This window comes from Mustela erminea, chromosome 7, assembly GCF_009829155.1.
Source record: "Mustela erminea isolate mMusErm1 chromosome 7, mMusErm1.Pri, whole genome shotgun sequence".
Lineage (NCBI taxonomy): Eukaryota > Metazoa > Chordata > Mammalia > Carnivora > Mustelidae > Mustela > Mustela erminea.
This window is the reverse complement of record NC_045620.1, coordinates 117,648,870-117,676,652: the sequence shown is the minus strand read 5'-3', so window position 1 is coordinate 117,676,652 and position 27,783 is coordinate 117,648,870. Positions and strand designations below refer to the sequence as shown.

The window sequence follows — 27,783 nt, the reverse complement described above, 5'->3', positions numbered from 1 at the left end:
TTCTTTCCTTCTTTGTGCCCATCAGCCTCCCCAGCCCAAGATACTTGCTGGTTCCAGGCCTTTCCAGACAGGTGCCAAGTGAATGGTGGTTGTTTTGGTGAGGTTGAGTTTGATGATCTGAAAGCTGGCCGTCTTTGCTTCTGCTTTAGGGTTTTGTTTCGTTTTCTTTTTTAAAAGAGTTTATTTATTTGTTTGACAGATCACAAGTAGGCAGAGAGGCAGGCAGAGAGAGAGAGAGGGAGATGCAGGCTCCCCGCTGAGCAGGGAGCCCGATGCAGGACTTGATCCCAGGACCCCAAGATCATGACCTGAGCTGAAGGCAGAGGCCCAACCCACTGAGCCACCCAGGCACCCCTCTGCTTTAGGGTTTTTAAAGGGTCTTTCCAGCTCAGGCCTACCAAGGCTTTGGATAAATATCTTTATCCCCTGGAAAATTTGGGTCAGCCCTACCTTTCGTGCTTGGGAGTTAGTGTTGTTTTGTGAGCATCTATAAAAGTCAACAGAGCCAGTGCCTGGTTTCATCTTAGCATTTATTTGGAGAGTCAGCTCGGTATAGGAACTCCATGTCTGCACACCCGCTAGGCATGAATTATGGCACCTTGCTGGGGGTGTGAGTAAACAGTTACATGAAAGTCTGAGTACATTCTGGGTGGGCTGTGGGGAGTCTCCGGGTCACTTGGACTGAGTGGGAGGGTCCCCTTGAGGACATTTAGATCCCGGATGGTGGCAGCTCCCTCCCCTCATGGAGTCTGTGGGCCTCCCATGGTACCCCCACTCGTGGCACCAAAGCATCTCCTGCTGACACCTTCTTCCTTGGCCCCAACTTAAGGAAGCACTGGTCAGCGGCTGCCTTGTGGGGCCCTCCATTGGCTCCGGAGGCTCTAAGAGGGAAGCATTTTGGAGTGCCTCGCCTCTCTGATGGGGTCTCTTTTCCTGCTGCAGCTGACCTGGCCTGGGTCCTGCGTGGGGAAGGATCCTGAGCGTTTGTCTGTAGATGCCGGCACGGCCCAGACCCAAGGGCTCTCGGCAGTCTGGCCTTGCTCCCTGACTTGCCCCCGGCACAGCACAGTGAGCCTTCAGCAGTCTTACCGTTCTCACTAAGCCTTAGAGAGAGGTATGGCTTCTAGGTTTGCATTTAAAATAGTCTCTTCTCTAGCATCTGGACGGAGATCTGATAGCTCTGTCCTTCTCTAGGCTCTTTAAATTCCTCTCTGATCAGCTGGCGCATCTCTGGCTGTTCCTTATCCCCTCTGCTGTTCTTGGTCACGTACTCCTGCCCCCTGACATCCCTTCGGCAGTCCGACAGGCAGCGGGCTCTCCTCGGGGGAAGGCAGGGAGGAGGCACCGGAGAAGGAGCTCGCTCTTCGCAGCCTTCTGTGTCCTGTGCCTTGCCTTTGATCTGCAGAGCTCAGGACTTCCCTGCCTCCTCCCCTTCTTCCTAAGACTGGAGGAGGGATAGCCTGGCTTTTGCACCAGAGGGAGGAGGGAGAGTGGGGGGGGTGGCTGACCTCTTGCCACAGTTCTGTCCTTTGCTTCTTGCAGTGTGAGAGCCCGAGTCGGAGCTGGGCGTTCAGGACGGGGGTAGAGCACTAGGCCGGCTGAGAGCTGGCCCCCACCCCGATGGGATCTCTCAGTCTCCTCTCTCTGCAAGGCCCGACAGCAGTGGGATCCCCCGTCCCCCTCTTGCTGCCTCCCTTTATCAGAAGCGCAAGTCCTGTCTCAGCGAACAGGCTCGGGTTAATCTCTAAAGTTAGGCCTCGGTTTGGAAACCCCCTCTGTGTGGAGCCTTTCTTTAGGAAGACCCCCGAGTCTGGCTCCTCCTGGGTGCTCCCATCGGTGCAAATGCACGTGCTGAAATACATGACAGGTCGAGCTTCCAGCCAGGGTTCAGCGCTCAGAGAGGTTTGAGCTCCTCATCGTCCCCGCTTCCCTCCCCGACAAGCCCTGCTCAGGAGGCCATTCCCGGGGGGGACCCATCCACCGCCTGGTGAGGCCCAGGGGTGGTACCCCACATGTTCTCAAGAGTTTGGGAGGCCCTGCTGCGTGGCCTCACGGAAGTCCCACGGTCACTAGGAAATCATCTTCTACAACATCAGACTTGAAAAGCCTCTGTTGTCCCTGGAGGGAAATAAAGCTAAAATTGCCGAGCACTTGGCAGGACACGTCCAGCTGTGGCCACGACGTGTTACTGGAATCGCAGCAAGTTTTGTTTCTCCTCTCCCCACCCCCTCCGCTCCGCTCCCTCCCTGGTACAGCTCATAACGAGGTGAGGCAAAACAGGCAGTTCGGGTCACCTGGGGCCAAAGCCCAAGGAGCGCCTCGTTTCTGAGTGGGCATGTGTCTACACACGTGGCCTCTAAGTCCGTGCCTACCTCGTTCAGATCAGCTCTCCTTTGAGGGACCCAGTGCCTTCCTTCTTAGGCCCAAAGCCTTGACACAAACATCTTGTTCACTGTTTTAGAGTGCCCCAGGGGGTGAGGGCCTGCAGGAGGCTGGAATCAGCCCCCCTGGGGGGCCTGCAGCCCCCCCAACAGCTCACACGCTGTGGTCACAGCAGTCTGTCTCGTGGCCAGGGAGAGAACAAGCTTTCTTCACTTCCCCGGCCAACGTGTTGCACGCTAGAACCGAGCAGCCCAGCCTTCTCTCAAAGAGCCTGTGTTAGGCCTGACGCCTGTCTAGTGGTGGCACGATCCTCACTGCCCGGAGCCAGGGGCTGTGTCTGAGACTGCTCTGTTCCTGCGCCCCTGTGTCCTGAGCTCGCAGGGGTCCACTGGACCCTTCCCCTGTCCGTTTCCTGCACGCAGAGCTATCCCTCTACCGAGGCCATCCCACAGCCATCCCACGGCAGAGATTTTTAAAGCATCAGCATCTTCTTGACATCGGCCCAGACTTCGAAGTTGAATAGAAAGGAGGATTGTACCATTGGGGAAAGGGATGAGTTTGGGTGGCGAATCTTGTGACCGGAGCCAAGAGCTATTCCTGGGTGTCTAGTGAATGTCCTGAAATGATCTTTCAGGTCCAAGTCCTGAAATAATCTTGGGAGCATATGAAGACAGGCCCTCATTCACATGGGGCTCAGGGTTGTCAAGCCTTCACTCCTTTCCAGTTCAGAGACGCTGGACTGACTCTGCCACCTATGGCCTCCCCACACTTCCCTTGTCCCTGTGCCCACCCCAGGGGGATTCTTGATCAGCAAATCAGATCTCGTGTCTGCTGCTTCATTCCTTGGCTGGGGGAGGTCCCTTATTGCACAGATCTTCTTAGAAGAAAATTAATTTGCCAGAAGTTTCTCCAGACTACTGTTCAGCTAGCATTTTATATTTAAAGGAAGTTTGGGAGCTCCTTTGGCCCCCTGACTGCTAGCATTAGGTGCCTGCGCTGTCAGAAACTCCTTTTTTAGGCAAACTATAGAGAAGAGGCACCCAAGCATTTAGCTGAAGCAGCATTGACTGCTTGCTTCTCAGCCACAGATATTATTGGAGCCAACAGGAAGGAAGGTTCTGGATCTCTCACCCGAAGTAGAATTGGCCTGAACCTGAAGGGCATTCACAAATCTAAGTTCAGAGGTGGCTGGCTTCTAGGTCTGACCTTAACCTAACTTGAATCTGAAGGTGGTTCTCAGACGGAATTAATAATATACCTTGAACTTGGGTCCTGCCTTTACTTTGTAGAACACTGGTCCACCCTGTGGATTTCAGAAGCATCCTTGACTTTCCAAATTCCCGAATGTTTTTTTCCAGACATACACCTGCATACAAGCTCTGATTTAGTAGGTCACTATTAGCCCAAAGTGTGTGGGCAGCACTGAGCTCAGCCACTGATGTCTGTGGACAGAGCCCCAGGTGCCTGCTGAAGACTCAGACTCATACACACACACTTGTAGACACTCACACGAACACCCACGCATGCACACACGTGCACACATGTATACACACCACTCACTTATGACCAAAGGGCCGCTGGTGGAATGTTAATAGGGATTGTTTTAGACTGGAGTGCTGAGATGATAGGAAAATTTTCTCTTCCTTTTCCCAGTAATTTCATATTTTCATTGAAGAGTATGTATTTTATTGTCCTCTTGCTTACTTCTCAAAGTTACTTCCCAAACTGTGAAGACACTGGCCATGTCTTCATAACCTCTGCCCAGGATGGAATTTTAATTTTCTTTAACCTTTTTGTTTTCTAAATCACCGTGATCTCACCTTGCCCAAATCACAGCTGTTCACATTTTAGCATCTTTTCCAACACCCTTAATATTTTCACATAGCCAAAATTGCAGAGCTGCGTTCTGCTTTTTTTTTTTTACTTACCATTGTGGAAGTTGTCAGCATCTCATCATTTCAACTTATCTTAAAAATGCTTCAAAGCCAGAATTTTTAATAAGTGTACAGTATTAGATCCTAAAGTTAAAACACGATTCTTTTTTTTTTTTTTAAGATTTTTATTTATTTATTTGACAGAGAGAGATCACAAGTAGGTAGAGAGGCAGGCAGAGAGAGAAGCAGGCTCCCCGCTGAGCAGAGAGCCTGATGCGGGACTCAATCCCAGGACCCTGAGATCATGACCTGAGCCAAAGGCAGTGGCTTAATCCACTGAGCCACCCAGGCGCGCCTAAAACATGATTCTTTTTCCCATTCTCCAGTTGTTGAAAACTTTTAGATTATCTGTTTTTCCTCTTACAAATTATGTGATGATTTATATATAGCTTTATATATCAGTCTGTCCATAGTTGATACATTTTTCTCAGAGTAGAGTCTTAGGACAGTTTCTAAGTCAAAAGTTGTGTGTGTGAGTGGTGTGTGTTATAACTATAAAGATAATACTGATTTCTTCTAGAAATTTAGAAGAATTTAAAATACAAAAACCCACCCATATTTCTGTCACTGAAATATTTTGGTATGTTTACTTCTAGTATTTTTGTATACATTTATGTTTAAAAAAATAAAATTGGGATAAATATGTGTATGCTCTAGTAAATTTTTTTTCACTTACTATAATTTTGTGACTCTGTCCATTTGTTTTTCTTTGGAAAAAGGCCTTTCGTTTTGTTACATGCTACTTCTTACTGCCAAATCTTTTTAGGGTATGGCACATTTTGTTCCTGCAAAGAACACTGCTCTGAACATTATTTTACATGAATCTCTGCATAGACTTGATTTCTTTCCTTGGAATAAATTCTTGGAAGTACTAATTCAAAGAGATTCAACATCATTAAGCTTCTTGATTATATATTACTTTAAAGACAGAAAACAAATAGAAGGGTTTATCAGAAGAGAATCTTCTCGCCTGGAAAGCTCTAGCGCCTAGAACTTCAGGGGTATAAAAGCTATAGAGATGAGATCATGAAAGCGCTCTGTGGCAAAAGTCAGAAAGGTGTTTGGTTTATTTCAGAGTGTTTAGGCGATGTTGTACATCTTGTAGTTTGTTCCTTGTGTATTTTGAGCAGAGACGATAACAACAAATGATGTTTAGGCAGCACTTAGCCAGCCTTGCAAAATAGCTGGTGATCATGTTTTTGTCCCTTCCTGGGTATAATGACACACTCTGGATTATAGATGCATGTGGGTCGGCAACTGTCCTACTTGTCTCCTTTATTCTGTTAATGACAATGGAACACCAAGTGACCTTGAGGAAGACCAGTGATATCATCTCTGCCTGGAGACCCATGACGTTTGGACAGATGCAAATATGGTCCCCTAAGCCATCATGCTCTCTTGGGGTGCCACGTGTGGCTCATGGAATGGTCATGGTTTAGAAATATGGCTTCTCTGGAATCCAGGATGGACTGGGCTCTTAGAAGCAGATCTGAGCATTATAGAAGTTTTGGGCCCAGAACTCAGGTGCCTTTTACCTAACAACTGTGCAAACCTCAGTTTCTTTGCAACAAGTAAGCAGCCCAAGCCAGTGTTCCAGTAGGGTCCGCAGATTCCTGGTGGTTTACAAAGTGCGTTCAGGTGTTAACGCAAACTTTAGAAATGGCAGTATATTTTTATGGTTACTGCTTATGACAAGTAATACTAGTTTTCCATCTATGTAGTGATAGAGTTTTATTTTTATGTGTTTTAAACAAGTAAGTAAGATAATTGAGCCATCCTGTGTATGTGGACAAGTAGGCGTTAATTACCATGGTGTCCAACTTCCGGAGACTGGCATCACTATTGTTATCATGAAGGAATTTCTTCTCTCCGACTCTTGTATCCTCTAGATGAAAGCATTCTTAAAGATTAGCTAACACTCAATCATGATTCCTGTAATTCTTTGGTCATTTGCCCCTCACATGTGGCAGTTGAAGCCTTAGTATCTTTTCTGGCTGTTTTCCTCGGCAGCCTGAGATCAGAGGTTCTCAGGCCAAATTACTTGTTAATAATGCTCCGTGTATATACTACTTGATGTTTTAACAAAGTGTTAAAACCAGAGGACAGCTGCCCCTGGGGTTCACGGAAATTTTCGAAGGGATGTGACAGCAGAGAGTATTTTCGCGAAACCTAGTCCCACATCTTCAGCCTCCCTGTGTTGCTGTTCGAAAATCCCGTTTCCTGAACCCGGGCTTCCCCAGGTTCTTTGCCTACTTTCTTGTCAAGCGTGCCCTTCTGCGCCCCCCCCCCCCCCCCCACTTATAAGAGAAGGAACTGCTTCTTGCTCCTGAGTCTTTTAAGGTGACTTTCCCTAGGGTGTAGAAACCAGAAGGTCATCAGACAAATGGGCCATTCAAAATGCTACTGCCTAGGAAGTTCCATAAAATCCCGCCGATCTATCACATGAAGAAACCAATAAAAAAGATTACCTTTGTGTGGAACAATTACTTGCGGTATGTTTATTGATCAGTTACATAGCTGCCATGAGCCAGTCCAGATTTGTTGTTGCTAACAGGCCTTAGGGTCATTTGACATAAAAATATTAACTGTCCATTTGTATATGTGACTGTCTATTGTAGAGAAGTATGAAAAAAGCTAATGACTAAAAACTTATATTAAAATTCCAATGAACAGTAGGATGGAGATACAGTTTCAAGCAGAGAAAAGAATAAGATTTTAGAGCTTGTTTATGAGTTTGTTTTTTATCTTTTTAAATATTTTATTTAAATATTTAAATATTTTATTTATTTGAGAGAGAGTGCACGAGTTAGGGGGGTTGGGGAGGGAAGGGCAGAGGCAAAAGCAGACTCCCTGTGGAACAGGGAGCCAGACATGGGGCTCCATCCCAGGACCCTGGGATCATGACCTGAAGTGATGGCAGATGCTTAAGCGACTGAGCCACCCAGGTGTCCTGTTCATGAGTTTTTTCATGGGTGATAGTTGATACCAAGTTACTTTGGAATTTATGAGACATTGGGTACATTTAAAAGAGTGGTATAAAAATTCCATTTTCAAATGTTAATGTTTGTGGGCGCCTGGGTGGCTCAGTGGGTTAAAGCCTCTGCCTTCGGCTCGGGTCATGATCTCAGGGTCCTGGGATGGAGCCCCGCATCGGGCTCTCTGCTCAGCAGGGAGCCTGCTTCCCTCTTTCTCTCTGCTTGCCTCTCTGCCTACTTGTGATCTCTCTCTGTCAAATAAATAAATAAAATCCTAAAAGAAAAAAAGAAAAGAAAATGTTCATGTTTGTAATATATCAGGAGTTTTAGATGTCAGTTTAAGAACATGTGGAAGGACACAGAGTTTTTCCAAATTCTTTCAGAGAGTAGATAAGCAGGTGGACTCAAACTGGCACTAGAGCCGCTCAGACGCGGGAGTACACGTGACTGCAGTGTGGTCTTGGGTCACTTAGGTGTTCTTTGGACATAACCAGCGATGGCATTTCAGAACATCTCAGCACAGGGGATGATGGGCTACAAATCTGGATAACTGGTTTCTAATCTTGGCTTTGCTCCTACAGAACTCTGTCATCTCAGGAGGAAACTCACATCACTTCTTTTGGCCTTGATTTCCCCAACTCTACGGGACAGAGTGGATTCTCTCACCTTTGTTAGAAGGTCGTGTAATGAGGTGAAATCCTCCGTCCTGATCCTAGCTCCACCCACTGGAGTTAGAAAGAAATCTGCTCTTTTCTTCATGTCAGCCTTCTAGCTGTTTGAAGGCAACTTTGTGTTCCTCTCCAGTCTTCTCCAGTTTTAAAACATACCTTCCTTCAACCTTGACTTAATGTGGTCATCCTCTGGAGGGTGTTTTTTTCTCTAGGCCAGCAGTTCTCAAATGTTTTGATCTCAGCCCCTTTCACATTCTTAAAAATTATTTAGGACCCCCAGAGTTCTTTGTTTATGTGGGCTCTGTCTTTTGATATTAAAACAGAATGTTTAAAATTTTCATGTTTTAATCCCTTTAAAATAGCAGTAAAACCATTACATGTTAATATAAATAACGGTTTTTAATAAAGATAAATATGTTTTTAAAAACCAAACCCAGACCAAAGTTTAGTGAGAAGAAAGGCATTGTTTCGCATTTTTTTTTTTTGGCAAATCTGTTTAATATCTGGCTTAATAGAAAATGGCTAGACTCTCATACCTGCTTCTGCATTCAATTTGTTGCCATACATGTTGGTTGAAGTAAATGAAGACAATCTGGGCCATGCAAGATCTGTTAGAAAAGTTAAGAAAAGGAAGAAATATCTTCATAGCCTTATTCAGGTATTTTTTCTTTGCTGTTTCATGAAAATTCAACAAGTGGTGGTTTCTGAAAGGCTAGCAGCAACATGGAATCTGAAACCTTATCAGTGAGGTTTTTGTGCTCTTCCATTCAAATCCAGCAGCAGTCTGTCTGACACTTTGAATGGGTCCTTTCCCCACTTTTGGTTTTGTAATGTGATGTGTTGATCATTTGGAAAATACCTGTTCGATGAGTAAGACAGAGCTTCCAAATATGGACACATTGCATCCTAAAACATCAGAAAGTCACATTTATGCATGTCTTTACCGGTCTCATCAGAAAACCTTCAAGTATTAGGGAACAGACATGTTTACAGTGGCTGATACGATTTATGCTTGAAAGCGTGATTTTTTATCATTGGGACCAAATATTGTTAGTCATTTTCCACAAAGTGATGTGCTTATTTTGCTCACTTTTGAGGACATGTCCCCCGAATACCCAAGTCAAAACAACCATGGTTTATTGGGCAGTCATGTTTTCAAGTAGACACAGTGTTCCATGGGGGAAGTGGCTAGTTGAGCTGGTAACTGCATCACATGAGTGCTTTTTCTTGAGATGACCGTTGTACTTTGGGATGCAGCAGAGTGCTGTCTGCTGCTGGCTTTCCATTTTATCACATACAGTACTAAAACAACATGTACTTAAGAAGCATTATTTAATAAAAATTCATTTTGACTGCTTTATCAAGGATATTAGGTCTTTTTTTCTTTTCTTTTTTCCTTTTCTCTTTTCTTTTTTTCTTTTTTTTTTTATTGTGAGTTGGAGGTGGTAAAGACTATAATGACTACGGGTACAGTTTGCTGCTGCTGCATTCATTAATTCTGCCAAGGTGTCAGCAATTTCACCCCCCAGTGTTTTGTATGCCATTAGTGCCAGGGTCAACACAGGGAGAAAGGCAAATGACATCTTTGTACTATTAAGAAAGTATTTTAGGGGCGCCTGGGTGGCTCAGTGGGTTAAAGCCTCTGCCTTCAGCTCAGGTCATGATCTCAGGGTCCTGGGATCGAGCCCCGCATTAGGCTCTCTGCTCAGCGGCGAGCCTGCTTCCTCCTTTCTCCCTGCCTTTCTGCCTACTTGTGATCTCTATCAAATAAATAAAATCTAAAAAAAAAAAAAAAAAAAAGAAAGTATTTTAACTCTGTGGACACTCCTTCCAGGAAAGGAGCTTGGGATCTGAGCTTTGAGAACCACTGCTCTAGACTGAACAGAAAGAATAGGTCTGATCAGAGGACAACAGGGCCATTGCCTCCTTGCTAGTATAGACAGCTTCTAGGAGTACAGCCTTGTTCGTTTCAGTGTTGTAGCATCAGTACTGCAGTTCTGACCAAGTAAAATCTCCAGACCTCTCTTATAGCGCCTACTATCAAGCAAGGCTTCCTGTTTGGGAAGAAAAAAAAAAGTTTTTAACTTAAAGGAAGATGGGTCCATTAGCTGATGACCCCACTTTGGGACAAGTGAGTTGGAGATGATGGATGTTATCTAAGTGGAGATGTTTCATGGAAGGTGGGAGGAGGGAAGTGCAGCTGTAGATTGGGAAATCCTCTGCCTGTGATGGACAGGTGAAGCCAGGAAGCAGAGTCTGAAGAGAAGCCTAGGATGACACCTAGTCTAGGGAGGGCATCTGTCTAGGGAAGATGAAGGTAGATGAGCCAGGGCAGGGGCATATGAATCAGGAGAGACTGTGAAGCCTGAAGCAGGCTGAATGGCCTGGTGGGGTGCTGCAGAGGTGGTGTTGAGTGAAAGCCAGGCAAAGGCCATGGGGCAGGACTGTAAGGAAGTCCTCAGAGACTTGAAGGGGCTGTTTCCATGCAGGGACGTGTTTGGAAGTCAAGTGGTTAGGGGTCAGGAAGGGGAATCCAGACAATGACGGGAGGTCTGTGGAACTAGGCCAAACATTCAAGATTTTTGTCTCCAAAACCAAGAATGAGAGAATGGTTGGAAATGGTAGCTGTGCCATTTTGGGCTTTCTGAATGAGAGGAGGTATGCTTTGGGACATTTGGCCAGTATTAATGGAGGAGGATGGAGAAAGGGATCTGTCATCCCTAGGGGCCCAGAGGTGATTGGGAGGCATGTCTTCTTTCTAAAGGGCAATGATAATATAGTCAATAGGATGTGGGTATTTGAAATCATCTATGCCGGATAATGGCGCTCTTTCTCTTACTGCTCTGGAGAGCTTTGAGAAATGTTCTTTAACCTTCCAAAATCCCCATCAGCTCACTGGGCCCAGAGTTATCAGTAGCAATTAGTGCTAATTAATTGGAATTTGGAACTCTTGACCTGCAGGATGGGTGTGTGTTTGAGAGATGTTTATGAAGGATGGTGTTTATCTGGAGGATTTCCTTTTCTTTTAAGTTTCAGGGCTGGAGGTTTAAGCATCTCTAATCCAAAGGAAGGAGAACCCACAGTTGTTACAAAGCCTGAAATCTCTCCTCAAGTCTCCTCATAGGATTAGAGACACCAGAGAAGGGTAGGAGAGAGTAGGGTGGATGTTCCAAAGCCCCAGACCAGAGGGATTTGAGCAGAGCGAGAGCGTCAGGGATGGGAAATGAGGCGACTTGCATCCGACTGGAGATGAGACTGTTCTTCCTCCCTGAATCCAGTTAGGAGCCCCTCTGCTGTTTGCTCTGGTTCTTTCTGTTCTTACTAACCACGTTGCACTTTGAAAAGTCAGTAAAATGCAAATAGTGATGATGGTGGTGATGATGGTAAAATAGCAGGAGGCAAGTATTTCGAAGAACATACATATATTCCTTGCCTTCACATGTTGTTAGGGGACAAACAGCAGGGTGGCTTTAGTTTGGATTCACTGCTCCCTTGGCAGAGCAGGATGCTGGTGGAGATCTGCCCATTGTTAGAAACCAGCCACTCCTAGGAAGGAATAAACACACATGGCCAATCCATTGTTGTTCTGCAGGAAAAATAAGAAACCCAGACTTTGGGAAGCTGAGCGGCAGGAGGGGTCGGATGGCCCGGGCAGTCGACTGCTGGAGTGGGCTGGGAGAGGGGGAGGTTGTGGAGGTGCATAAGGGAAAGATTGCTAGCCGCAGGGGCTTCTATGGAAGACCAGGATCTGGACAAGACAATGCTTTTTGTTCCGCTTGGCCTAACCCATGCCCTGCAAAAACAGAAACACCAGGAGAGAAGTGATGAAGTCAAATACATTCCTCCAAAGGACCTGGTCTAGAATTGTTGACCCCAAGCCCAGGAGTGCTGCTTACTTGCTCCTGGTCCAAGCCATTGGGACCTCACTCTAACTCTCCTTGGGGACCCCAGTGTTACTTAATGAGAGCCATCATTAAGAATTTAAAGTTTACAGAACATGTTCACACATACCTATGTTGGATCCTATCCGAAGCCCTATGAGTTGGGAATTAACATTAATCCCAACCTGTAGATGAAGACAGGAGGGAAATGGGCCACCGCAGCTTCGAGCCTTTGGGTCCTCTGCTGGGACTCAACATGCAGGAACGTGTAATCAATCCTATAAAGTAGGAATCCCTTCCTTGTTTCACTCAGGAGGCTACTGAAGCTCAGAGAAGTTACAGTAACTGGACCAAGGTCACAGAGATAATGAAGAAGACATGGGGGCAAAGTTAAAGCCCAATCTTTCAGACTCCTGGTCTACCACCAGTGGGCGTGGCAAGTTTCCATCACAGGCTTGAGGTTGATTATTCCCCCTCTGGGATCAGAGAGGGGAGAGGCTCACTGCATGGTTTTGTGTGCAGAGGCAGGTCCCTCTCAGTGCCTTGGGGACTGCCTGGTTATCCACCTCAGGCCCTCTGCCCCGTCTCCCCTCTCTACCCTACGCCAACACACCTCATCCCTCTGTGGGAGCCCGGCAAAGAGGAGCGAGCTGCCCACGCTCCGGAGGTCTCAGCTTGCAGAGCTGGTAATGAGCCCTTTGTGTGTCCAGTTTGCCACCTTTCATCTCCTGCTCCCGCTGGTGTCCGCTTTCCCTATTAGCATCTCTCAGCTCTTTGCTGAGCCCTCCGCCCAGTTTGTGGCCAGCTCGAGTTGTTTGTCAGGGATGATGGCTGAGGGATATGTGCACTCAGGGGAGGGCCGCTTCAACCAGAATTGCTCACATTTTCCATCCCAGGTGCCAGACATCTCTCTTCTTTCCCCGCCGCAGAAGCAGTGAGGGTTAGGTCACCTGGCTTAGAGGCAGACAGTTGATAGCTAGGCCCCCAAATTTCAGGCCTTTGAAGATCTGCTATTACCTTTCAATTCCCCCTCCACGGGTGAAATAGGAGCTGACTGACCAGCAGCTCTTACACTTAAGCAAAAAGGTTTCTGACTAATTCCTCACCCCCCCACCCCAGCTCGACTTTTTTCTGCCATGAGGCTCTGCCCATGAGGGCCCATTGGCCAAACCTCCTGACGGTTTTTCTGGACAACCCTCTTTTCATGGTCCTCATATTTAACTGTTTGTGTTTGCACCGCCCAATGCAGCGGCCACTAGCCACACGCAACTATTTACACTTAAATTTATTTTGTATTTACATATATCAGATAAATTTATATTAATACAAGTTAGAGAAAAAAATTAACAGTTTATCTTGTTGTTTCAAGTGCTCAGTAGCCATCTGTGGCCACTGGCTACTGCTTGTGCAGCTAAAGAACATTTCCACTGTCATAGAAAGTTCTAGTGGACAGCTCTAATCCACACAGCCAGAAATGCCAGTATATTGGCAGCCGCAGTTCCATCTCATGGACCATCTCTCTCTCATGGAAGGTTCTAAAGCTCCCTTGACCTTTCAAATGAACCCATGTGAGTTCCCAAAATGTCAGGGCCTGTTGGGGTTAGAGGCCCCCCCTGGCCAAGGATGCCTCAGAAGACATGTCCTCTATAAGATTCATGAGCGCCATGTTTGCGTGCCTGCCGTCCCCACGCAGTGGGTCATGCAGGACCCAGCCAGAACGGTGTGTAGGATCTTTGAGACTTCACTCCCTTTGTAAAGGAAGGAACTGGGCATCCATGAGTTTCATCCAAGCCCTCAGCCCTGGCAGCCGCATAGGACAGCTGGGTGGCTGGATGTGGAATCCAGTGTTGGCAGAAGGAGGGCAGGGTAGGCCTGAGAAAACCACAGCTGGGGATGGATGCTTCCAGACCTGCCCTGCCCTCGGTGGGGGTTAGGGTGGAAAATGCTTCTCAGAGCCTCTCCACTTCCTTTCTGGACCTCTTGGAGGGGAGTCTTGGCTGCAGAGGGAAGAGAAAAGGATTCTTTTTTTTTCCTTCTTCTTCTTTTATTTATTTATTTTTTTGCTTGCCCTTCCCCACTGCAGAGAGAAGGGGCACATTGGAGTAAGAGGTTTAACCAGAAGCAGTTTCTCTTTGGACCGGGGGCAGTTCGTTACTCCCTGCCAGCTCCTGCAGGCAGAAAGCACGCCAGGCTGGCCTGGCGCCCCAGCCCTACCTGTCATGTGCTTGGCAAGTCTGACTTGAGTCCTTTTTTCCACTGCCTCCCTACCCCGTCACACTGCAGTTGCAACCTCTCATTTTTCTGCCTAGATGATTAAAAAGCATGACTTAGTGGAAAAATCTCAACCTCCTTAGGGTCAGCCTCTTAAGCAGCTGTTGGAGATAAGATTGTGCCGGCAGAATACTCAGCCACACTTTGCAAGGCTTTCTGTCTGCACGGGAGGAAATGAGAAGCTGATCGGTTCCGGGTGCATGTTGTTTGTCTTGGGAGAGAGCTCCAGTTTTCAGAGGCATCAATTGGTATTATTGGATACAAAATTAAAATCTTTGATGGAAAGGTGAGAATATTAGAGTGCTTTTTTTAAAATTCAGGGAGCAGACTTTGTCAAGAAAAAAAGAGTTATTTGTTTGTTTGTTTGTTTGTTTAACGGCACCTGCTTTGAGCAATTCAGGGAGCAAAGTTCTCTAGCAACTGAGCAGTATCAGAAATTCAATGCCCAGCCTTCCCCCCAAGGACTTAGGAGACTTAATTGTGCAGCTCCTGGTAGGGAAGGCATTGTTTGGAGTTATTTTAATTACCATGTGAGAATTGCCACCTCTTGCTTACTGAATGCATACTTACTGTCATCTTGTTGATACAGCTCCAAAGAGGACATTCCGATTTTAATTCAGCATATGTCCTCAAAGCATTTTCTCATCTTTGTGTCTGCCAAGAATTTGTACCCATCTGGTGAGACACGAAGGTCGCTTTGCTTTTCAAAAGGAGAAACTGAGTCACGGGCGGTTGAGAGGACCTGACTGGGGTTATGGAAGTGATGTCAAGGACACAGTGAGGACCTGGGGTCTGTGGCTCTACGCAGTGTGTTATCCAATGAGCACCTCATCTGAAGTCCTGCAGGTCTGAGGGCAGGTCCCCATTCAGCCACTTCCTAGCTGTGTGGCCTTGAATAAGTTGCTTGCTTTCTCTGTGCTTCAGTTTTCCCTTCTGTAGAATAGGGCTCACACTACTAAATACTTAATAGGATTATTGTGAAGGTTGAGCTTCTGCCCAACAAATGTGCCTGGCTTCTCTTCCGTCAGCACCATCATCTTTTTAACATTCTAACCCCCTAATTTTAGTTAAAGACCTATTCCCAGCCTGAAACAAAATTACACGCTCTCCACTCCCACCATGCTTCTCATCTTCCTACAGCTGGTCTCCCTGTGTCTTGTCCCTTTCGCTCTTCCTTGGCTCGGGCGATCATAGAATCCGGTTGTTGGGACGTCACAGGTGGGTCAGAGGGTAGAGGCAGGTAGGTCAGAGGGTAGAGGCAGGGGCCAAGGTCTGCGCTGAGCCAGGTGTCCCAACTCCTTTTGACATTTCATAGCTCTTTTGCAGGTCTGGAAGATTTAGAACAACTCTCTAGACCAGGAATCTTATCTTCTAGACCAGGAAGCACATCTTTTAGGCTGAGCTGCCCAGAGGTCATCCTGGCACCTGAGCTGGACGGCAGTTGACACCAAGTCTTGCCCACTCTCCCTGGTCAGTTTTCAATCTGTAAAATGGGCATCCATTCACTTTTCAAAAGGCCGAGGCCCTGAAAACAGCAGATCTAGGTTTGAATCCTGGCCCTTCCATGTGTCCCTCAGAGCCCAGGATCTCACTGCTTCTCAGGTGTGGTCAGGCCTATGTGAGGTGAGGTCTGAAAGAGCTTTGCAAACTGTAGTGTGCTTTCCCCTTGCTGGGTTTCCCCTTCCTCACTCCCAAAGCTCGTGCGTGGAGGGTACCTGTGTTTCACCCCCATGGAGGGGCTCCAGGTCCAGTGAGGAGCAGTGAGGACAGGCCAAATAGACGACTTGACCCTCTCCCTGCTCAGCGCATCAGATATGTGTGCCCAGCATAGATCCAGGGCAGAACCACGAGGTCGGCTGCATCAGGAAGAGAAAGGTTGGAGTGGGGGTCTACTTTTGCCCCAACTCGTCTAGCCCCTCCTCTGGTTCATTTTCCTCCCGGCTGCCATTACCATACTTTTTATGAGCCTGTTAAGTCTTTAATGATGCTGGGTTGTGCAGCTGGCTTAAGGCTTAATCCCAGCAATAGGGCTTTATTGGATAAATGGTTAATAATCACTTGTCCACAGGGATTGGGGAGGTTTGTTGAGGCCCGTGACTCCCGAAAGCCCCATGTGGCCTGTGACATGGCCTGTGACGTGGTCTGTGGCTGAGCCAGCACTGCTCGGGGCTGGGGTGCAGGGAGATCGGGCACCGCAGGAGCTGTGAAGGCCTGAGTTTGTAGGAGACATTTCTTCTCCCTCCTGAGAATACAGGACACTTGCCCATTGCTGGGGGCCTGTCTTGATCGTTGCCTTGTTCAGGCAATGCCCAGGCTCACTTGCAAATGTTGTCTCCCCCCACTCCCGACTTTGCTTTCCTTTCTCTTGCCATTAACAGGCTGTGTGACCTTGAGCAAACCTCCTGTCCCCTCTGGCCATTGGTTTCCTCATCTACCAAATGGAGACATTGGAAGAGATGGCCTTGAAGGCACCACGTGGCTCTCAATGTCTGTGTCCTGTGAGCCTCAGTGTCCCAGACAGAGGCTCCTCTCTCCCGCTCTTGGGTCTGTCACTTAAGGCTGTGGATGGCAAGGGACCAGCAGCCCATCGGATTAAGTATTTAAGCTGCTGGGCCAAGAATTGGGTCAGCTGCAGTCACAGGGCAGTGTGTATGCAGGGAATCCGCAGAGCCCCTCATGGCCCTTGATTTTATGGCCTGGTGCGGGGTTTCTCCCAGCGCTGGGCAGGACACACAGTAGGCGTTAAAAAAAAAAAACAGTCTCGCTGACGGGACTGAAAAGACTTCCAGGGGTAGAACCGCCAAGGAGCCAAGAGCTGTTCACAGCTGAAGAATTCTGTTCATGGCTTCGCTGTGACTGCGGCCATGCGAGCACATGTCCCTGATCAACCCTGATTTGGCCTTGACTTAAGAGTTGCAGCGAGATCAGGACCCATCTGTGTGAGGGGCGGGGTGTTAGTGGGCCATGTGCACGGGGCTCCGACAGACCTGGGTTTGAATCCATTCCTCTACCACTCATTTCCAGGCTGTATGGTTTGGGCCACCTCCTTCTTCAAACCCGAGAGTCTTTAAGAGAGTATTAGCAACAGGTGTTTTCAGCACGACTGTACTGGTTCACAACGATGTATGTAGAACACCTGGAAACTGGCTCCTCCTAGTCACTGATGGTCACCCTGAGGGGTGGGGGGCGCCAGTGCTAAGGTGCTTGTGGCCATGCTTTTGGCTGCCAGGGTCACGTGCTGGCTGCAGGCAGGTGCGGCGTACTACGGTTGACGTGATTTTAAGTTCTTTTATCTGCAAGTAAAAGACAAGAAAAGCTACGAACAGAGCCACCCCACAGATTTGGGGGCACTGCCCTGGAAACTTGCAGCTTCAGGATTAAAGTCTGCTGGGGGACGGTTTCCTGGGCCCCAGAATGTGTGTGTTCCCTGGCTCCCGCTCAGTCCTCCCCGTGTGTGCAACAGAGGAACGGGATTTCTCTTTTCGGGGACTGTAGGTGATGGGGACTCGCTCTGCTTTTCTTTTAGATCTTCCCCGACCCGTCGGACTTTGACCGCTGCTGCAAGCTCAAGGACCGTCTGCCGTCCATCGTGGTGGAGCCCACGGAGGGCGAGGTGGAGAGCGGGGAGCTCCGGTGGCCCCCCGAGGAGTTTTTGGTCCAGGAGGATGAGCCGGACAACTGTGAAGAGACAGAGAAAGACAACAAGGAGCAATAGAGTCCCTGTCGACTCCCTCGGGGGCCACACCAGACGGCATCTGTCCCTGAACTGTGTTCTTTCCCATTGTGATGGAAGAAGGGAGTGAGCCACAGTCGTTCTGAAAATGTCAAATGATGGCTTCCGTTTTGCACCTGCAAATCACCGAGTTGGTTTTCTTTTCTTTTCTTTTCTTCTTTTGAAACGTGCTGGGCAGTGGAGCCCTCTGCGACCATTTGCAAGGCCTTCTGAGAAAGGAAGCCGCTTAGAGCAGGGGTGGGGGGGTGCGGGGTGGGAGGTGGTGCGTCTTCGAGATGGGTATCTGAACCGGCGCAGGCTAGAGGCAGCGCGGGATTCCAGGGGGCCCTGGGGGGCTGGGGAGGGGGGTAGGGAGTTGTGCATCGCCCGTAAGAAACATTCAGGTTAAGAGAACCCATGGGAGACAGGAGACGGAAGATAAAATACCCGTTTGAAAGGAAGCCTTGAGCAGAGGGGGGCCTCTGGGAAGTTGCCCGCCAGCGGCTGCTGGGGTATCCGAAAACAACGCGTTCCTCACTCTCTCCAGCTCTGCCCACCACCAGCCTTTGCTTTTATGTCAGCTATGTTGGTCTGTTCACGGGAGGCTGGGAAAGAAGAGCCGCAGAAACCGGCGTCTGCAAAGCCGGCCGGAGGCAAGCGTGGGAAAGGAGGACTCCCTGCTCCTCCTCCAGCCTCTGCTCCAGCTGTGGCAGGTTCTGGAGGTTTCTTAAGAGGCAGCACTCTTGAGCTTCTCTCTCCTGATTTATTCTTTTGCCCTCCCCCAGCCCTTTAGGAGGAGCGGGAGCATTTCCCACTCTGGTGGGGACACCGAGGTGGACGCTGACATGAAGACCCCTCCCCCTTGCCCCCCCAGGCTTGCTCTGTTCCGAGCAGAGGCACAGAGCCCTGGCTCTACCAGGCCGGCCCTCCTTCTCCTTAGCACCATCTCTGTAGCCCCTGGGCCGAGCAGTCAGGCGGAGGCGACTCCCAGCCTGCCCCGCGGTGGTGCCCACCCCCGCATGGGCTCCCGGTCCCTTTTTCTGGTGGGAGCTGAGGGGAGAGAAGTGGAGACTCTTTCTGTTTCTTGTTGGGAAGCTGAGCTTTAAGGGAGGTCCTAGATCTGGGAATTATCTGATGGGGGTAACAGGGCTCTCATGCAGCAGCCTGGGGACTGAGTGTGAAACAAGGGGTCATGAGATCCCCCTGGTTTCTCCTTGTGCTCTGGACGTAGGTAGATGGACGGCATGGTCAGGGAACACTGAGCATTGGTCCTCATCCCTCTCCGCCCCTACTTGTCCCCTGCAAGGGCACAGCTGCACGAGAAAGCTAGCCTTGGACTTACAGCTTCTTATAGTTAAAAACCATCTGGAGCAGCCGGTTGCAGGACGCACTCTTGGAACCTTCTCTGGCTTTCAGCACGAGTGTGCAGCTGAGAGCTGAGCTCCAGAGCCTCCCGGAGGCTGAACTGGGCCCACGGAGGCATGCTGGCAGCTCTCCCGTAGGTCTGGGTTGACCCCAGTTTGGGACTTGTGTATAGAGCTGTATTTAATACCTCAAGGTTGGTGTGGTTGGGGGGATCTGGGGCAGGAGGAGGGTGTGTGATTGACATCGTGGCAGGATTTGGTTCTGGGAAGCTGACGCTCGCCCCTCCCCGCCCCCTTCCCACCCGTGTTGTCTGCTTGTGTTACACACACCGATGGCAATAACTTCTTCCAGCTCCTTGGGGCTGGGAGAGGCCTGCAGCCTGCTCCGCCCGGGTGTCTCTCCCGTGCTCCCGCTGGTCCTGTTCTGGCTGCGCAGACTCCTCCCTCCTTCCTATGCCCTCACAGCAGCATTTCTTCTCCTGCACCTGCCTCCCTTCGTGGATGGACTCTTGCCTTTTAAAATCCTGTGTTTCTGTGTCCCTCTCATCTGTCCTGGTCTTGCCGTGTGATGGGAACGTGCTTGTAAACTGCATAACAAATCTACTTCGTGTATATGTGTGTTTATGGGGGTGACTTGTTATTTTGTCGGTCGCTAGACACCTTCGTATGACCCTTTGGAGTCCGAGCAGGCCGGGGGCTGACAGCTCGAGTCAGGACCTGCAGCAGCGAGCCTGTGGGTGGGACCCAGCCACTCCTGGACAAGTGGCTGAGCTCCTGTCTGGCCTCTTTTTTTTTTTTTTTAAGTAACTTGTGTGTATTTCTAACTGATCATATAAAAAAAATAGTATTTCAGTAAAAATGCCTGTTGTAAGATGAACCTCCTGTAACTTCTATCTGTTCTTTTTTGAGGCTCAGGGAGAAACTAGCATTTTTTTTTTTTTTTTCCAAACTACTTTTTGTCACTGTGACAGTTGTAAATAAAGTTTGAAAATGCTTTCCATTCTGGTCTAGTTCCCTTCTTTCTTCCACCTCTGCTGGAAGTGGCAGAGCACAGCCCTGAGATGCCTCGTTCATGGGAGGCTGAGTCAGGAGAAGATCCAGGTGAGGTTCTGGATGTGTCTTGCCTGTTGGCCCTTCCGGGGTGAGTCCATCCATGGGTTTTAGTCACTTGACTGAATGAAAGCAGCCTTCCCTTCTGTGCCAGCACTTTTTAACCCTAGATGTACATCAGAATCACCAGGAAAGCTTTTTAAGAAGTACAGCTATCTGGATTCTACCCCCAGAGACTTGAATTTCAATGGGCTAGGATATGGGCTGAGCACTAATTATTATTATTTTTTCTTTAGAATCATGGGGAGCTTTCAACACCCAGCCACAGTTTTAAGTCACCTTTCTTAGAGAAGACAAACACCCATGATATCTTAAAAGGTCATTCACCAAGACTCTTGGGGAGGAGTGGATGGGCTTGTATACAGCTAACAAGAGCTCTCGTAGCCACTCAGAACATTTACTGAGTGCCTATGATTTGTCAGGCATCATTCACAGATTGAGATAAACGCCATTAACCGTGGTCCCAGCCCTCACTGCGTTGCTTTAGTGTAAATGACAAGGATGGTAAGGGCCACACAGGAAAAATAGAATGCCCTGAGAGTATCTGTTGGAAGGGCCAAGATGGACCTCCGAAGAAGGGGGTGAGGTGCACAGAGAGAACACTAATAGCAGAGAGGCTGGGGATGAGCTTAGCTAGTGGGGGTGGGGAAGGAGTGGCAGGAGGGCTGCTAATGCCTGGGTGAAGAGTTTGGATTTTATTCTAGGTGCAGGGCATAGAATGGTATCATTTACATTTTTTTATGCCATCTCTGTGGAGATGGGATTGGAGGGGACAAGATGGAAGGCCCAGAGTTCAAGAAGGAGGCCTCATGAAGGTGGGAGTTAAAGAGATGGTGCTTTGTGGAAAGGGTTTTCTGACATTTTCCAACCTAAGGCTGGATATTTTTGCCTTTACTTAGCCCATATCTGGGTTCATAACTAGTGAGTATAGATAATCAAGTGATCTGTGCTGAGGATGTCTCCCAGGATTAATAGAATATGAGTCCATTTTAACATTAGCCTAAATAAAACCATCAGATTTACAGATCTGCTGCCCTAAGAATAACTTGTAGCCTTGTGTCATTCTCATCCTGGATTGTCCCTCTATTTCCTTCCAACAGCTTGAGGATGGAGTTTATTAGAACACAGCATTCTTAGAGATAACCCTTCATAAAATGGTCTTTATTCACAGATAACATCATCTATATAGGAAAATAAATCCACCAAAACCCCACCAAAAATCCACCAAAAAGCCTTCCCCAAGACAAACAAACAAAAAAACCAAAAAACCTACCAGAACTGACAAAATGAGTTCAGCATGGTTGTAGGATCTAAGATCAATGTACAGAACTCAGCTATCTTCTATATACTAGCAATGGACAATTAAAAATTGAAATTTAAATTATCACTTACATGAGCATAAAAAATATGAGGTATAGGGATAAATCTGACAAAAGATGTGCGAAATCTATTCAGTGAAAACTACAAAACACTGTTGAGAAAAATTAAACTTACATAAACAGGTATACCATGTTCATGAATCTGAAGATTAGCTGTTGTTAAGATGGCAGTTGTCTCCAAATTGATCTATAAATTCAACAGTCAAAATCCAGCTAGCTTTTTTTTTTTTTTTTTTTTGCAGAAATTGAGAATCTGATTCCGAAATTCATATGGAAACACAAAAGACTTAGAATAGCCAAAACAACAACTTTGAAAAAGAACAAAGTTAGAGGACCCAAATCTCATCGTCAAACCTATTATGAAGCTACGGTAATCAAAACAGTTTGGTATTTGCATCAAGACAGACAAATTGATCTGTGGAACAGACCAGACAGTCCAGAAATAGACACAAATATAGTGCATTGATTTTGACAAAAAGTGCCAAGGCAACTCAGTGGAGAAAGAAGTCTTTTCTACATGTGGTGCTAAAACAGTTGTGTATCATATGCAAATATCTCCTGGGGATAGAAACAAAGTCTTCACTTCTGTTTCCCATTGTCTCCATGTGAGTTTCTAAATAGAATAATTACTCATTTAGAGAAAAAAAAATTTTTCCTCCCCTATGGCCAATTGCTTCAATGCTGTCCCTGCTTTATCCCAGTTCACTTCTCTCTGTAAAGGATGAGTAACCTTGATGTGTTATTCAGGCTGACTTGCATTCAAGGCCTACTCAGTCCCTCCACATGTAATCTGGACCAATTTCTTAATGTCTAGCAACCACAGCATTCTTTTCCTAGTACTAGGAAATTTTGAGCACTCAGTAGGTGCTCCGTAAGTCAAGATTTTTTCTCTCTTCCCTTTAAAGATCTGGCAGTTAAGAAACTAGTCCCTGCCTTCTGTCCCCTGCTATTTGCTCAGGATCATTTGTACACATACAGTCAAGGAAAACCTCAAGGTGAAGACCCCTCCTTTCCTGCAAATGCAACTCCATGTTCATCACCATGAGGGAGAGAAAGCAGGAAAAAGAAGAGAATGTTAATGTCTTGTCTTCTTTCCACCAAAATATTGGAGAGGGAAGAGGGAGACACCACCCACTAAGATGGGCCTGTTTTCTAGCTCCTTTTTAAAGAGGTGATTCTTGGTCAGAGACCTATTTGAAGTGATGGTTGAGCTTTATGTATACTGGGGAGAGATTCCAGGTGGGGGTGATAGTGAGTGCAAAGGTCCTGTGGTAGAAATTAACTTGATTTTTTGAGGGATGTCTGTGAAGCTAGCATGGCTGGAATAGAGGGAAAGAGAAGTAGCTGAGGTCAGATACCACAGAGCAGAGTGGAGAATCACTATTGCCCATTGTGAGAAGCCCACTGGGGAAGGAAGCAGACTTATAGGACATCCTAGCTCCTGGAAATCCACTGGTCACCTCATCCAAAGTTGTCTGATCAGTGGCAAATTACAGTCATTATTAATTGACCTGAGGCACTGTCACATTCTGTAGGGGTTTCTAGATCATCAAGTGAGGATTAAGCTAAGTAGAATTTTATTTGTACATCTATCCTTCAGTTACTAAAATGTGATTATGGCTTCAGAGAATGGGCTTGGAGATTGGATTCCTGAATCTGTAGCTCAGCCCTGCCTCTTACTAGCTGTGTGACCTTGGGCAATTTGGTTTTGCTCTCCGGGCCTCACTTTCCTCCTCTATGAAATCAATTCCTACTTCACAGAGCTGTGGTGAGATTTAAACACATCTTTATAAGTAACATGCTTAGAACTCTACCAGGTACATAGGAAGCACTCAAAATGTTAACCATTGTGGTAGGCAGAATAAAGATGCCCACATCCTAATTTCAGGAACCTGCGAATGTGCTGTGTTTCATGGTAAAAGTGGTAATTAAGGTTGCAGGTGGAATTAAGGCTGCTAATCAGCTGACTGGCTTGGATTATCCAATTGAGCCCAATCGAATTGCGATGGTCCTTATCACAAAACAGGGAAGCAGAAGCGTGAGTGCCCCAGTCGGAGAGAGGTTCCTCCGTGAAATGCTGCTGGCTTTGAGGATGGAGGAAAGTCAACTAACCACGAAATGTGGGTGCCCCTGGAAAATGGGAAAGACCAGGAAAAGATTCTCCCTGAAGCTTCCAGAAAGCACACAGCCCTGCCAGCACCTTGATTTTAGCTGAGCAACACCCATTCCAGACTTCTGACTTCTAACGCGAGAAAATACTAAGTTTGTGGTAAGTCATAAAATTAGTAGTAATTTGTGACAGCCACCATGGAAATGAATACAGCCATTATTATTATAAATATGGCGAGGATGAGGATACAGACTCCTGTGTGGCCTCAGAGAGCAGGGTGGCCACGAACGGGAGAAGGTTCCAGTCAGACTCTACTCCGGGGGGTCACCAGGCTGAGGAATCCGTCAGACGGGGAGGGGGGCAACCATTGCACGGGACTGGATAAATTTGAAGCTGTAAAGCCCTTATTCTAGAATTTTGAAAATTAGTGATTAGTGTAGGATATATTTGTCAGTATAGTCTAGGAATCAGAATATTTATCAAAATACTCCTTTCTCTCTTCTGTCTGCATAGACAGTCCTGCTTTGAAATGCAATCCATTTGCAATACTTTCTTTGCTATTTCCAATTAGAAAAAACACGAATTCCCTCTTCCGTTTACACCGCTCATAGCTGGGCTATAGGCTGCCTTTATTCTAATTCTCAATAGTTTTGCAAAGTGTTTTTTGTTTTTTGTATTTGTGTGTTTCCCCCAACCCCCAAATTTCATTTAGCAGTGATGGAAATAACACAAGATAGTGGAGTTTGGGACCCCATTTCAAATCCCATCACAGAGGCAAATAATTATTTGCATTTTTGTTTCCTTCCAGTCATTGTCCCTCTTACCAGACTGTCTTTCTTCAGTGAATAGAATTTTTCCCATGAAGTGGGCATTTTTTAATGTTATTTACAGATGAGGAAGCTGAGGTCAGAAGGCTTCAAGATATACTGACTGTGGAACCAGAAAGAGCAGGGTGGGAAGCACCAGTGCACAGTAAGTGTGTTAAGGGCTGGTTTTCCAAGGGCGGGGGCGGGGGGAAGCCCTGATTTGCAGCATTTGCCGTCTTCCATGCTGTCAATGTCCCCCCCGGGGCTGATTCATGGGCAAGCCACTCAGGCTTGGGGAGTCTCAGCTTCCTTTTCTGCAAAATGAACAGAACTCCAAACCAGGGCAGTGCCTGGTTCAGAGGACCTCCAGAACCCCCAGCGCCTTTCATTCAGAAAAGAGAACCAGCTCCAGAAAGAGGTATCTTGTGCCATATTTTTCAAACTGAATCATGAATCCTTACTGGGTTGTGAAATTGATTTAGTTGGGTTGCAACCAGAATCTTCAAACAGGAAAAACTAGAATAGAACAGAGGGGTAAAAAAAAAAAAAAAATCAGAGTTTTTTTTTCCCCAGACACGGGAAGATGGTTCTTCCTTGAAACCTTTCATTCCTACGGAGGTATGATGTGTGTCCCCGGTTAGGAAAAACAAAGACCTTTTTCTTGCTGTCAGTCACAGTCTAAACAGTGGGAGAGCTAGCTGGCTTGCTAGAAAGCAGTGCTTTTATCTCCTAGAGCCTTGCTTGGTGTGAGAGTCACCTAAAAGAACTAGCTTTGCCCCCATTCTCTGCACAGGGAGAGAGAGGCTGGGGTACTCTCGTGGTGGGGAGAGGGGGGACGAGCCAGGGAAGGCCCTTGGCTGCCTCCAAGGCCAGGGCCAGGCTCCAGAAGCCCTTGGGGGTGGCCTGCCTGTGAGCCCTGGTGGAGGGAGGGAACCTTACGAGAGGAAGCGACGCAGGAAACCGTCCCTGCGAGCTCACGGCTGCTGGAACCCACCGCAGCAGCTACTCAACGACCAACAATAGCACCATTAGATAAAAATAACCCGTGGGGTCTGCAGCCCTGATGTGCAGCGCAGGGCATGCTGTCTAGAGGGTGGAGATGTCACCAGGCTACGGCTGGGGTCACGCTGCTTGGCGCCGTGCTAGGCCTTGATTTCCTGATTGCTAATTAGAAGGCAGTTTTCCAGCTGGAGGTCGCTTGGGCTGGGCCAGCAAACCCCTCCCTCCCCCAGGGTCTCTGGTCTCCTGTACTCGTGCACAGGGTGAGATATATAAAAAATAATCACCTCCTGGTAAGACGTGGAGGCCTGACTGTACCACCTCTCCCAGGGGGAGTCTCTGTTAGGGGGGCTTCCCTGAAGCTGGTCTTCCACGGGGTCTCTTCAGGGAGGCCTCAGGGATGAGGTTGCCAAGCGGCCCTCAAAGCCTCTCCCTTGGCCAGGTGGTGGGCTGACCCCAAGGCTTCTCCCCCTGGTCCCCAAAGAACTCTCTCCAGGCTGCAGAGCCCCGGCTGCCCGGCTGCCCTGGGCCTGCACTCTGCCAGCCATCTTTCCTCCCACACAGCATTGGAGGGAGGAGGCCAGGGTCACGCCAAATGTTATTTTTATTAGCATGAAGCCTGTTACTGAGAACCGGCAGCCAGCTCTGAGATACAGAGACTGGGCTCCCCTGTTTGCTTCTGGCCTCAAGGTTTGTCGGCTAATAATCCGGTTTGAGCCTGCTTCTCAGCCTCCTGTGCCCATCCCAGAAGCACCCACGTCCCTCAAGGGCTCAGAGCACTCCCAGGGCCCTGCACTCTACAGTTTGCACCCGCCTTTCCTACACTTACACAGTGCTTTTTCGCCTGCAGTACATGGGTAGAATTCACGCGTATGGGTGAACTTGGATGGGCCAGAAATTACCCCTCTATTTTCATGAACTACTAAGTGAAACTCAGCATTCCCTCCTGGTGGGAGTGGGGGCCGCCCGCCACAGCAAGCTAGGTGGCACCTGGGACAGCCACCAGCGGACATCGCAGGCAGTCCCCCTTCCGCGGTGCGGTCGCTGCGTGGTCACGAACGGCCATTCATCGTCCTGAGCACTCTGGCACCCCACACGCTGCTGGGTTCCAGTAGGTAAAGCATTCGTGGAGGAGGACGTTTGTGATTTGATTGCAAATGCCCATACAAAAATCTTTTGCCAGCAGTCTCTCCGCGTCATAGATGTTCTGTGTGACCCTCCCCATCCGATCCTGTGCATGGAAAGCATTCTTCTGAGGTGTCTTCAGGCTGCCGGGAGGCTCTGTGGCACAAAAAGTTCAAGAAACCTGCGCCCACCCCCCAGCACTGGTGCAGGGGCACGGAGCAGAGCTAGAATAGTGTGCAAAGGCAAGGAAGCTTCGCCCATACCCCCAGGGGCTCAGAGCCAAGAAAATACCAATAAGCAAATCAACAACTGTGCACTAACCTGATGGGCGCGGTGAAGGTGGAGACTGGACAGAAGGCTGTTGGAGAAACAGGAGGGTCTCAAAGGTGGTGGCTATTACTTCCTGGGTCCACTCCATTCCTCCCCACCCCTGCCCAGCGCCAGGCCTTGGGAGCAGAAAGCTGAGCTGTCCCACTGCCTTGGCCTGAGACGTTTCCCAGAATACAGAACCTTTGGTGCCCAAAGCAAGAGTCCTGGGCAAACTGGTTACCCTACTTGGAAGCCAAACCCCACCCTTTCCTCCTAGGACTAATTCAACTGCCTGGAATTCGGGTCGACTTCTTCCTGTAAACACCTTCTCTGACCACCTTAATCTGCGTGTGTCTATCTGGGTTTCTGGCTCCCCTTCTCTCCCCCTCCACCCCATTTTTCCTTTAGCACCCTCCGTGCTCCCCCAGCTCCTGCTGCTCGAGTGATTTGAACGTCTCATTCCCCTGGGGCCTGCTGCGAGCACCACTGGCTCTTTGTTTTTAATTGGGGTATAATTTACATAAAGTGCTCAATTCCCAGGTGAATAGCTCAGTGAGGTATGCACCCACAAAACCAGCCGCCAGGTCTAGATCTAGAGTGCTAGCATGCCCCAGAAGGCTTCTGAGTGTCCCTTTGCTGTGCCTTACTCCAAAGGGTAACTGTTGTTCTGACCACTGCCACTTTCACATCAAGGGAATCTTGCACTCTGTACCCATTAGGGACACACCTGCCCTATTGAAACTGCTCAGGGGACC

The 27,783-nt window shown here is 48.1% G+C and overlaps 1 protein-coding gene and 1 long non-coding RNA gene across 3 annotated transcripts in view; one reads left to right on the top strand and one right to left on the bottom strand.

Moving 5' to 3' along the window:
- The window catches only part of LBH (LBH regulator of WNT signaling pathway), a 30,989-nt gene extending 11,463 nt beyond the window's left edge, over nucleotides 1–19,526 (top strand). For both annotated transcript variants that reach the window (XM_032353061.1, XM_032353060.1), the window contains one exon: nucleotides 17,641–19,526. In XM_032353061.1, the coding sequence (XP_032208952.1) occupies nucleotides 17,641–17,829 (189 nt within the window). In that variant the 3' untranslated portion in view covers nucleotides 17,830–19,526. The remainder of the gene's footprint in view (nucleotides 1–17,640) is intronic.
- Nucleotides 19,527–23,725: 4,199 nt separating this feature from the next.
- On the bottom strand, nucleotides 23,726–27,487 carry LOC116596065. The gene is made up of 3 exons (XR_004287989.1): nucleotides 27,041–27,487; nucleotides 25,057–25,111; nucleotides 23,726–23,809 (listed from the first exon to the last, which is right to left on the bottom strand). It is a non-coding gene; the product is annotated as an uncharacterized LOC116596065 (long non-coding RNA).
- Nucleotides 27,488–27,783: the final 296 nt, after the last annotated feature.